The 11,903-nt window shown below is 39.0% G+C and overlaps 1 protein-coding gene across 2 annotated transcripts in view; it reads left to right on the forward strand.

Annotated features, from left to right (window-relative positions):
* Positions 1-11,903, forward strand: part of GATB (glutamyl-tRNA amidotransferase subunit B) — a 52,307-nt gene that overhangs the window by 24,308 nt on the left and 16,096 nt on the right. The window contains exons 3-9 of one of the 2 annotated variants that reach the window (XM_014890697.2): positions 345-458; positions 3,471-3,669; positions 4,677-4,799; positions 7,631-7,744; positions 8,779-8,863; positions 9,223-9,267; positions 11,189-11,378. In XM_014890697.2, the coding sequence (XP_014746183.1) occupies positions 345-458; positions 3,471-3,669; positions 4,677-4,799; positions 7,631-7,744; positions 8,779-8,863; positions 9,223-9,267; positions 11,189-11,378 (870 nt within the window). The remainder of the gene's footprint in view (positions 1-344; positions 459-3,470; positions 3,670-4,676; positions 4,800-7,630; positions 7,745-8,778; positions 8,864-9,222; positions 9,268-11,188; positions 11,379-11,903) is intronic. The other variant, XM_088163745.1, reaches the window with a different exon arrangement.

Consider the following 11,903-nt stretch of genomic DNA (forward strand, 5'->3'; position numbering starts at 1 on the left):
ATGATCTGGTTACAAGTCGGTTATCTTGTGCTGTGATTTGTCTCCTGTACCCTCAAAATTCAAAAGCACTGAATGTTTGCAAAAGTGACAAGCCAGAGGAGTGCACACCTCCATGTGTGGTATGACAAAATGAATGAATAGCTTGTTTTTTCATCTTAAAGCTTTGCAGGTTTACAGCTACCACAACTTTAATGATGAATAAGAACTACCCACACAAAGAAAGAGATCTAATGGTGACTGAAGGCAAGTGAAATTGAATATATATTCCATATAAGGCAGTATGTGGGAGACACATTTGTAACATACGGAGTATCTGAACAAAACTGTGTGTCATGTTTCCTTAGGTTCTCAATAGGAGATGTGTAGAAGCAGCAGTGATGACAGGCCTGGCTCTCAACTGCCACATAAACAAGAAGTCCTTGTTTGACAGAAAACACTACTTTTATGCAGATCTGCCTGTAAGTATGCAGTATGACTGGTCCCTCCTGGGGTCTAGGAAGGACAAGTCTAGAGTACAAATGGCAGTAGGGGAGGAGTGCAGAGATGCTTTTTCTGATTTCATGCAGTGCTCTGCTCACCCCAACAGGATGCTGCACTGTGTCCTGATGGAATAGGCAGCTGTACCCTGGTGATCACTGATTGAATATGATTTCTCTGATTGCTGACTCCTTGCTTAGCTGCACAATTCCAGTAGCCTAATGTAATTGGATTGGAGCTGGAGCTGCTTTGTCCCTGAAGTTGTCTATTCCTGGTGTTTTGTACTAATTGTCTGTTAGGGTAAAAGCAATCTGATAAAAGTCCTTCATTTAAAATGGATGTATAACTAACATAGGCTCCAGTGGAATAACACACTACTGTCTTTTTTGTATGTGCTTATGGACCTAAAAATACTTAATTTCCCTTCAAAACTTTCCCAGTCATGGTTCCAATAAATAAAAAACCATAACAACTGAGAAATTTAGTCTTTGTAGTGTCGTTTGTTGGTAGATTTCATATTGTGTAGAAGGTCCCACTGGAAGTCACTGTGTTTTGCTGTATTGATATGGATGTAGAAATATTGAAATAGTTTAAGAACCTGACTTCTAACCTTGCAACAAGATGCAGCAGTGTTTGAGCCTTTTTTCTCTCTAATGACATTAAACCTTTCTAACTTATTTTTGTGTGAGTTTATTTGTACTGAATGTTCAGTTTAACACTAATCTGTCAAAGGGAAGAAGCTATTTTTAGTTTCTGGTTTTTTGGGGTGAAGATCTGATGACATTAAAATAAAAATATGTGGGTTTGTTTTACTTGGGAAAGATCAGGCATGTTACCTTATCTTCTCTTTAGGTGACAAGTCTCAGACATCCAGAAGCAGAGTGGGAGACCTCTCAGATCACAGATCAATCTGTAGAGGTGCTATATTATTAACCAAATTACTTTCTTTCCCACTCTTATTCAGGCATTGAAAATATTTTGAAGTTGCACAAACCATTTTCAAATAGAATTGCTTCCCACCTTAGAAAGAGAATTATATTATAGTTGTCCACTGGAGACCTGTATTTCAAAAGAGATTTCTGGTTTTTCTTCTAGGTTGGGAACTTCTGGGTTTTCTGTGAAGTTGCTATAATTTTGATTTGATTTCTGGGGATAACTTTGCAAATAGTTATTAGCCATTAAGAGGCCCTTCTACTGGGAGCTGTGCAGTGACCTGCTGGGAATGTGAAAAGCAAACTTAGCAGCTTGAATTGCTGATACTTTTTTTAAACATGTAGAGCTATCTTAAAGCCCATTTCAAGACCTGAAGGGGGAAAAGGTGAAATAACTATGACTTTCGAAATTCCTTTGCACATCACGAAGAAACATCAAAGACATCACAGACAAATTGTTGGTAATTTACCTTTAGTGCTTACGTGTTAAACTGAAATCACTCTCATATTCTTGTGATGTCTGCTGCTGTCAGTTTACTGATAGCAGCTATATTGGTGAATGTTGTTCTGGGAGAGAATCCACATCCATGTGTCCAAGAGAACAGTTGAGGTGGAAGAATCTGTAGGACTCTGCATTACAGGAATGAATTACAGGATTCTCTGGTCACATAAGCATGGAGATTTGGTCAGAGAGATGCTGACACATTTTATTAGCTTGAAACATGTAATTCTGGCTTTTTACTGACTGACTTCTGCAGTTTAAACACTGACAAACTGCCTGACCTGCATTTTATAGTCTAGTCAGGAACTCTGTAATAAGATGCAGAGTTTAGGTTAATGAGCTGAATAGAACAGATAAATCCTGATTTTAGGGTCATTTGACAATGACCGTCCTGAAAACGGGTCTTTGGATGGGAAATGGGATTCATATTATTTATTGTCACTCAATATTTCAGGCTTTTAAAAAATCATGTTAATGAGAACTTTTAGGAGATGAGAAAAGCCATGACTAACATAGGCTGCAGAGAGTCAGTTATTTTATTTTTCTTACAGTGATTATGTCTAGGAGGTCATGCACTTCACTGCATGTATAAATTGGGGTGTTTGACAGGGCCAGACCACTGTTCTCCATTCTAATGCCCTAGAATTCACCATCTCTACATTTTAGAGTAAGCTCATCATACCTGCAAAGTATGCAAATACTCCTCCCAAATAATTTGTGTCTGGCAGACTTAAAAAATTTTAACCACTAGTGCCATAGGCTGGTGAGAAAGGAGGAAGCAAAGGGGACCCCACCTTAGCTGTCATTGATTCACTTCTCTATTTTTGTATCATTGCAGTTATTCCAATACCTTGTCACTGTCAGCCGCTATTTTGGCCAGGAGTTTCCCCTTTGAGTGGAATTCCAGGCATGTGGTGGCATTTATCAGCCTTATGTGGAGTTTCAGTGTCTTATCATTTAAATTGCTACATTAATGAAATAGAGCTTTCTCATTTTCTTGATTTCTACTCCTCCACCCCTTTCCTCTTCTCCCCTATAATGAGTACCATTTGGAACAGACAGAGAGGGATATGCAGCCTGTTGGGAGGATGAGTGATAGTCCCAGCTTGGGGATGGATGTACAGTAACTGACTTCAAATAAGATGTAACATGATCATGGGATCACAGGTGTGAAGAACCTCCTCCAGTCCATTTCCTGCCCCAGGGCAGTATCAGAGATGTCTGTCATCCTTGGCAAGAGATTGTGCAGTTGATTATTGCTTATTTCAGCATTAATGTGGTATTGTATATTTGTCTGTATTGAGGAGTCCTCCTGTTTTTTCCAGGCTTACAGCTTCTTACCATTATGTTGAATTCTAGACTTATCTTCTAGCTTGCTTCCTTTCCATCTAAGCAAAGTAATTTTTGAATTTACATGTGCATGTATTCTCTCCTCTTATATAGGTCACTATGAAAGATGTTGCATTTTCAGTTTTGTTCTTAGTCGATTATATTTGCACTTGGTCTGTTTTCTGAAAAGTGAATGTTTCAGTTGCATATAAAGCTAATTTTATTGACAGGCTGGCTATCAAATCACTCAGCAAAGAGTTCCTATTGCAGTGAATGGAAGTCTGTCATATAGTCTCTGCATAGACAACAAGATGAGCCAGATGGTGACCAAAACTGTGAGGATTAAACAAATTCAGTTGGAGCAAGACAGTGGAAAAAGTCTCCGTGATGACACGAGGAGCCAAACCCTTGTGGACTTGAATAGGGCTGGTAGGCTTGGATTATTTTCCTATTTTTCTCCTCCTTTTGGGTTAGGATGGGTCTTTAAAGGTAAATAGATGACAGGAAACAGGCAAAAAATAAAAACAGCTTTATGACTCTGTCCTTGAAAAACTAATTCATGAAAATGACTGTTACACTTGAAAAGGGTGAATACTTGATTTTTTTAATGGCCAGTAAACCTTTCCCATTTGCTGTTGGTTGATGACAATTGGCAGTAGCAAGTTAGAAATCCCTTGGCTCCAGTTTGCTCAAAACTGTGTCAGTCAAATAGACCCCCTCATCTATTTCAGCTCTGCACTGTATGTGTTACTAAAAAAAGTAAAATGTAACACATCTAGTGAATAAAGTTTGTATATAGAAAGAGCAGCTGTTGGAATCTGTTGGTGCATGAATCAGACATTTCTTTTAATTATTAGCTTTGAAGAAATGTAGATTTTCTCTTTTAACTTGGCAATTGTAAATGGAGTGATCCAAAGGACTGGACAACATCGGCAGCAACGTATGGGCAGCATCCTGGCTGGCCTAGCCTAACTGGGACGAAGTACTCTGGCATCCATTGAAGCTGAGGGCTGTGGCTGCTCAGATTCCTTGAAAGCTAGGTCCTGAAGCTAAAAACTAGACTATATCTGTTTCCAGTTCTACCTGCTCTAGAATTAGTTTAAGATAAATAAATTTGCATCTGGAAGCCAATCAGCTTTAAATGAGAGTCCTTCTAGAGAAAGGCAGAAGAGGAATGGGTCCTTCTGATCTGCATATCATCAAAGGGTGGAGGGTTATCTGCAGTTTACTTTAAAAAAATAGCAGGAAAAGTTTTTATAGCTTTTTATATGCAGCTAGATCCATTGTGATAGTTTCTAAATAATACATGGGGGATTTATATATTTTTATTATTAATTTTTAAGAAGGTCAGGTTCTTTCATGTGTTACCCAGTTGCACTCCCATATGCCACGATCAAAAGCTATTGTTAAAAATCTCCTGTCTCTTTCCCATACAGGAGTCGGTCTCATGGAGCTTGTCATGGAGCCTGATATGTGCTGTGGGGAAGAAGCAGCTGCAGCAGTCAGAGAGCTTCAGCTCATTCTGCAAACACTTGGGAGCAGCCAGGCAGTCATGGCAGGTACTGAGGGGAGAAAGGCATGTTCCCTTGTCACCAGTAATTCTCTGCATTTGCAGAAGTTTTGTAGCTTCTGGTTATTTTGCTCTGTGATTGCTTATAATAGACCTTTCTAGCTGTTGTTTTTACTATCCTAGAGTCTGTCATAATGTCTACCATGCTTATAGGCCTGTCTTTGTCTGCAGAGCTTTTGCCGTGCTAGATGTTACGTTTCCTCACACAATAATTTTACAGGATAAAACTAGGCAGAAAGAAACGTCCCCAGGGCTCTTGTAGTGCTTCTCTCCTTGCTTGCCATAGCACTGCAACACAGAAGATCTGTAGCAAGGATTATTTATAGAGTATAGAAGGGACAAAGGGATAAAGTAGTGGGAGCATGGATCATCTTCTAAGTGTCAGGTCTCAGCTAGTCATAAAATTGATGTAGGCAGTAAACTTGTGCTGGTGTCATGGATGAGATGGAGTAAACAGCAGCATGTACAGAAATGGTTGCTGGGGTTAATTTTAGCCAAGATTACCTATCTTTCTGAGACAACTTCTTGCAGGAAGAGTTTCTTCTGGCACCAACTCTTTCTATAATTTTAAGGCCCCAATTTTCACAATAGGTGATATGCAGAAGCACAGCCTGCATTCAGCTCCTAACTGGTAATTCTGTCTCATTGATTATAAAATTCAGATCATGCTGTTTTTCCTCAGTCTTAATGTTACCAAAATTTACAACCAGCCCATGAGTACAGGTAGCATATAGCAGACATCTGCTTAAGAACTTAAAAGTAGTTTCAGGCATTTATCCTCTCCACACATATCTACAATTAGCACCTGCTTATTAAAGTTCAGAGTCTAAGCTATATTTTTTGCCTGTGACAATTGGCCTCACTGTCTGGCAATAAATTCAGTCCATTATACAAGTGGATGTCTCCTGGAAAATTGAGTCAGAGTGGTTCATGCATCACACAATAAATGAGATCTAATAAATGTTGGCTACTGATGCAACTTTAATTTAATGTAGTGGGAAATAATAATAGCTAGACATTATCTATTTCTCTGAATCTTTTCTCACACAAGTGTCCCAACTGTCAAATAAAGCACAGTTGTCAGTATTAAGCAGCGAGTTTGGGTGCTTCTTCAAGGGCCTTCATGGGCATGCACATACACAATCATTTTTACCTACTGAATTTGGCCCTAAGATTGCTATTGGAATTACATGGAATTACATCTTTTATTGCAGGGGGATTTCTGACTTTATATGAGAATCCCAATATTGGAAAATTTTTTTCTTCCAGGATAGTTTGCTATAAAAGTATTTGGATTTTTTTTCTAAGTGAAGGTTTTAAGGGCTTTAGCATGTACAGTGAAGACATGTGCCCGGTTTTATCAGATGTTATTTCATTAACAACAAACAGACGAAAAGATACTTTTATTGTAAAGTGAAAGAAAAGTAAGCTGGGCTTAAAGAAAAAAAGCCCTTTTTTGTTTGTTTTTCTTTTAGGAACTTTTGCAGCCTGGGTCTTTTGCTTATGCTTGATTAAATTCATTGTCTGCTCAAACTGACACCTACATCCAAGTAGAAACAGGTTGCGTCTCAAATGAAGCAAGGGCAGGACAAGACTACTCCTCATTTGGAACAAGTACAAGTTTCACCCCAAAGAGGGAGCACATGCAAAACACTTCCCGTGAAAGAGATGTTAGGTCATTCCAGCATCTTTGTCTCATTTGCATGTCTAGCAAGGCTCTGTGAAGACAGAGGAAATTCATGCGCTGTCATCCAGCCTGCTTTTATAAATTGTACGAAGGCCTCACCAGTCAATTTAAATCTGTTGACCAGAATGGGTTCTGAAGATGTAGCATCTTTACAGTTTCAACTCTGAGGCATTTTGCATTCTCATTTATAATTCTATAATATTATAATGCACCTAATCAGTAGGCATTTGTTTCTTTTTATCTGTATTTAAAATAAAAAAATGAATTTAAAAAAACCACAAGGGAAGGCTATAGATGTTCACAGTGTAATATGGGGAAAATAATGTTTCTTAATATCCCAGGATGTAATACAACCTCCTGTTCGTGTATTCCCAGCAGCTGATAACTGTGGCAAGCCTGTTCCTCTCAGAAGAGATGTCTTTAGAGGGACAGTACTTAGAAAGATACAATTATGATTTCCTTGTGGTTGAGTCATTAAAAATTTTTAAGGATATTGGTCCATTTTGGACTTAGAGTGAATGATGCTTTTATATAAAACTTTGTACAGTTTTTGGCAGTCAGGGACATTTTGGAGGGTAAGATTGCAATTCCCTGAAGGAGAGGAGAAAATTACAAAAAAAATCCACTGCTTCTCACATTTTGTCCTTGAGCTGTAAATTTCCAAGAACACCTTAGTAAATCTGCTCAACATAACCTTAAGTTCATGTGTTTCATGCAAGGATAGTATATATCCATCAAATTGTATTTCCAAAAGATATTTTTGTGCTGCTTTGAGAGGAATGGAAGCTCACAATCCACTATTTTGCTTGTCTAATTCTCCCCTTTATTTAAGTGCTGTAAATCAGACGCTCTTTTCACTGTATGGCTTAGAGGACCTTTGCTGCATTGCACCATGCAGTTTTCAAGAGGAATTATGAGCAATAATTTAAAACTATTTTTAATGATTCAAGGCAGTGCCTTGAGATGGAATCACAAATACCATGCTATCATGAAATGGTTGTTAGTCCTTTCTGAACACAGAGAAGTCTGCTATTCAGGTTCTGCACATAACATGCAGTTTATTAATACATGCCAAGGTTTTTATCTCTGGTGTACAGGACAGACTGTTCTGTTAATAAAATTTCCTTTTACAGAGGGTCAGCTGAGAGTGGATGCCAATGTTTCTGTGCATCACCCTGGAGAGCCTTATGGAGTAAGGACTGAAGTGAAGAATATCAATAGCATACGATTTCTGGCAAAAGCAGTAGGTAAATGGTGGTTGCTTCATTTCAAGAGCATTGTAGGTATTTTATGTAGTCTGAGAGGAAATGTATCAGACTCCTGAGTGCAGTAATTGGCCTTAAATGCCCTGACAAGCGTGTCTCTTCCATGTGCCTTGCCTGTGGGTACAGGAGTCCCATTTAGGCTCAGGCTGGGGCCTTCAGACCTTGCCTGGGTGGCTGCGTCACAGGTGTGCCAGTTTTCAGTCCTGTCTCCTGAAGGACCTTAGACCTGTTCTGTAGTCTTGTTCCCAGTCCTGTCTCAGGACTTAGCTCCTTCTGCTTCTCCCTGAGCTCCCTGAATGGGAGCTGGGCTCAGCTCATCCCCTCACTTCGACAGAGGACTCTGTTAGTAGCATCTGCCCCTTCTCAGAACATGAGGGCATGGCCTGGGCTCTGGTCACCCTTCACTCCTGGCTTATCCCTCTTTATGGAGCAGTCCCACTCTTGCTGCTCCCTGACAGAATAAATCTTCGTATGTGATATTCTGGGAAGAGCAGGCATGCTAGTCTGCAGGATTTTTGCAGCAAAACCTCTCTCTGCAAGAATGAAGCAGGTGGTTCAGTGCCTGGCATGTACTAAAATATGGTAACAGTGGTTTTGTGTCCTCCAGTGGAGATGATTGCTTCCCACTGAGTATGGTGTGTGATGTATGTGAAGATCAGATGCAGCTTGGGTATGAGGGGAAAAAAACCTGATTGTTACATCTCCAAAAGGAGACTGAACTGAGTGGCTGCAAGGTCACCATGAATGTATGACTTGACTGCAGTGCCTGGGAGAAAATGGTTTTTCCATTTAAAGGAAATGAAAGCAGATGAGAAAAATGCACAAAGAAAGAAACAGTGCTGGAGGGAGAGACTGACTGATAATTCTGCCCATAACTACTGCTGTTGATTTCATTAAGGGTAAAACAACTAAGTCTTCCATTATAGTGTAGCAGTGAAAAATGAAATAGTGGAGTGCACTAAAGCTAATAAAGTGCAGTCTAACAAGCTTAGTCTTTTTTCTTTTATTACTGTCAGACTATGAAATACAGAGGCAAATTGAAGAACTTGAAAATGGAGGGACAATTCTGAATGAAACACGAGCCTTTGATTCCAAGCTTGGGTGAGTTTTTGTTTTGCAGGAGCATAGGAATAGCTGCTTTAGAGTGCTCACATATACCTAGTGACATGATCAGGAGCCATAACAGAGTATTGCTCAGTTTGTGTCCTCTAAAGCTTATGTTTCCAAGGATAGTCTCCTCATAGGTAGTAATTTAAAGTTGAAGCTTTTTCACAAAAGCTTGTGTGCTGCATCAAGCAGTATCTGTGAAAATTACTGCCCTCTTACATGCACTCATTCTTTGAAGTGATTTTAAGAGGCTCTCCTAATCTTCATGGGGCAGAGGTTTTGGGTTGTGGTTTTGCCATAAAACTGATTCTGTGGTGTATCTCTTACCACATCTTGTTTTGTTTTTATTTCAGGTGCACAGTACCAATGAGAGACAAAGAAGGAAAACAGGATTATCGGTATTTCTTTAATAGACTTAACATTTCATTAACTGAGAACTTACTAAATTTCTGAACTGTAGCCAATGTAATAAGGGTGTAAAGTTAGTCAGTACAGTGAGTATGTGTTGGAAGTTTACCTTCCACTGGAATGGGCAGAGACCTATCACAATCCTTGCTAGTCTGAGCAGTTTGGATCTGGATTTGTGTCTCATTTCTGGTAAAATCCCTGGACCTTTCCCAAAGACTAGGCTGGGAGTACTTCAGCTCAAAGTGGGAAACTTGAAGGTTTACTGTATGGCCAGTATAAGTGTATTCTTAAGAATGCCTGACATAAAACATCAGAATATTCTGAGTTCAGCATTGCACCTGCTTTAAGTAAATACAGAGGGAAACGATTTTCAGCTACCAGGCCCTGCCTCTCCATACTTAGATTCTGTGATCACAGATTACAAACACTGTTTGAAAATCCTAGCTGCTGTTGAAAGATGTCAGCATTTCATGGGCAGATTTCTACCTTGCAGTTCTTTGTAGACGTAATGAAGATGTTGCCTTGCTAAGTACTTTGGCTTCCATAAGTGTGAGATGACAATCACTGAACCATAAAGTCACCCAGGAAGGATTTGGCTGTAGACCTGAGGGACAAGACATTAGTCCTGTTGGAAAGCAATGCTGCTGGGAACAAGTTTTGAGGCAATACTGCAAGGCAGCAGCACGGCTGCTTAGGGCCATCATAGTGCCAATCCTCCCAGTAGTTCCCTAGCTTTGCATCTCAGAGAGTGTCCTGTTACTCTCAGAGTTCACTTTCTAGCAGGAGACTTGCAGTTCTGCAGGAGGACTTCCAGAGCCTCTTAGCTTTGTCAGCTCTCTGTTCCTGTTAGATCTTATATTTTACCACTGATCTTGCTACAGCAGAGCAACAATTTTGAAAATATCCCACAAACTTTGAATTTAAATCTACTTTTTACATTATATTTTTGTAGAAATGTAGCAGTGATCATTTTGTGAATTCCTTCTTATAGTAGGGGCAGGCATGAGGCTTATTTAAAATGACTAATTTGAAAAAATGCAAAAGAAGATTAATTAAAACCTAGACAAAACTGTAAAGTCTAAGATATTTTAAAAAACACTATAAAGATTATTACTAGTACTAAGATTATGAACAGTATTAAACTGTAAACTATATTTTTTAGGATTTTTTGTAACTTAGTGCTGTGCATTATACATTAATGTTAAAATCTATGTTTAGGCAGATTTTAAGTAGAAATCATTTTAGCCCAATGCCTTTTATTCTAGTGGTTTTGAACCCCTCATTTGATCATGTAAGAGTGAAGTTTGTGCTTCAATTGCAGTTATTTGAGTCATTTGAATTGGCCTTTTCTTTAAGGGTGGCTTTTGTTCTGTGATAGCACCCTGCTGAGCACAGTAACTTTGCTTTTAGCACAGCATGAGATTTCATCAAGATTTTTGCAGTTTTACTGGAAAAGGTAATAACCTGCTCAGATCACTCCTGGCAGTTGGCTGTCAATCGAAGTTCTTTCCTTCCAGTCCACTCCCATTTTTGTCCACATCTGTAATTCATCCTTGATGCCAAAAATAGTGGGCTGTTTCCATATCTTTTACTGGTGATATTGGGGCTTTTTATTAGTATTTTTTGAGCAGAAGTGTTTGAATTATGTATTATGAATTTAACAATTTTTACAGTTAACAATTGGTGGAAAATTCCTGAAGAAAAAAAAAATAGAGGCTTTGCAACAATTTGGGGCCTGATTTGTTTCTACTTACCAGTAATATACCAAGTCATTAATTTTTAATATTTTGTTTAGTTGAAAGGGTGATACAACTTTCAGGGAAGTATAAACTTGTGATATAAAATTCATTCCTTGTTGTTTAGCTTCTGAGTGAAAATAATTGTAAAGGAGTTTTTCTTCATTTTTACTAGGTTCATGCCAGAGCCAAATCTTCCCCCATTGATTCTGTATGATGCAAAATCTTTGCCAGCTAATATGAACCATCAGCAAGTGATAAATATTGATTGGATTCATGAGAGACTTCCTGACCTCCCCAGTGTGAAGAGAGAAAAGCTTGTTGAACAGTATGGGATTCTTCCTGAGCACAGCTTCACCTTATTGGTAGGTCTGTAGATCAAGAGCTAAAATAAGCCTAGAAACTTCAAAGTTGCACGGTTCTTGAAAAGATGTACAGACGTCATATTAACCAGCTGTCAGTTCTTATGAATATTCTAACTTGGAAGTGTATCCAATGCATGCTTATTACCACGGAGCCATACACATAGAATGGTAGAAAAAAAATGAACCAGACACAGTGTGCCAAGAAGTGTTTCTCACACAAAGTGCAGTTAAATTACTGGTACTTAATATTGGTCTTAATCTATCTAGACAATGATGCACCCCTGACTAACTGCAACAAATGTGCAGCTTCTAGATACAGAACCTTGTCTACAAGTGTCTGCTCTTCAGCTCTGGGCCTGCTGCAAGGCTGGTTACATTGACCAGATTTGATGAACACGAATCAAAATCCAAAGACTAAATCTTTCAGCTTCATGTGCTCCTTGACCTACTGTCACTGTTAAGACACAGAGAGGGGGAGAGAGAGAGAGAGAGAGAGAGTGACACTCACACACCTGACTCCAAGGA

This window comes from Sturnus vulgaris, chromosome 4 (genome assembly GCF_052056855.1).
Source record: "Sturnus vulgaris isolate bStuVul1 chromosome 4, bStuVul1.hap1, whole genome shotgun sequence".
Classification (NCBI taxonomy): domain Eukaryota; kingdom Metazoa; phylum Chordata; class Aves; order Passeriformes; family Sturnidae; genus Sturnus; species Sturnus vulgaris.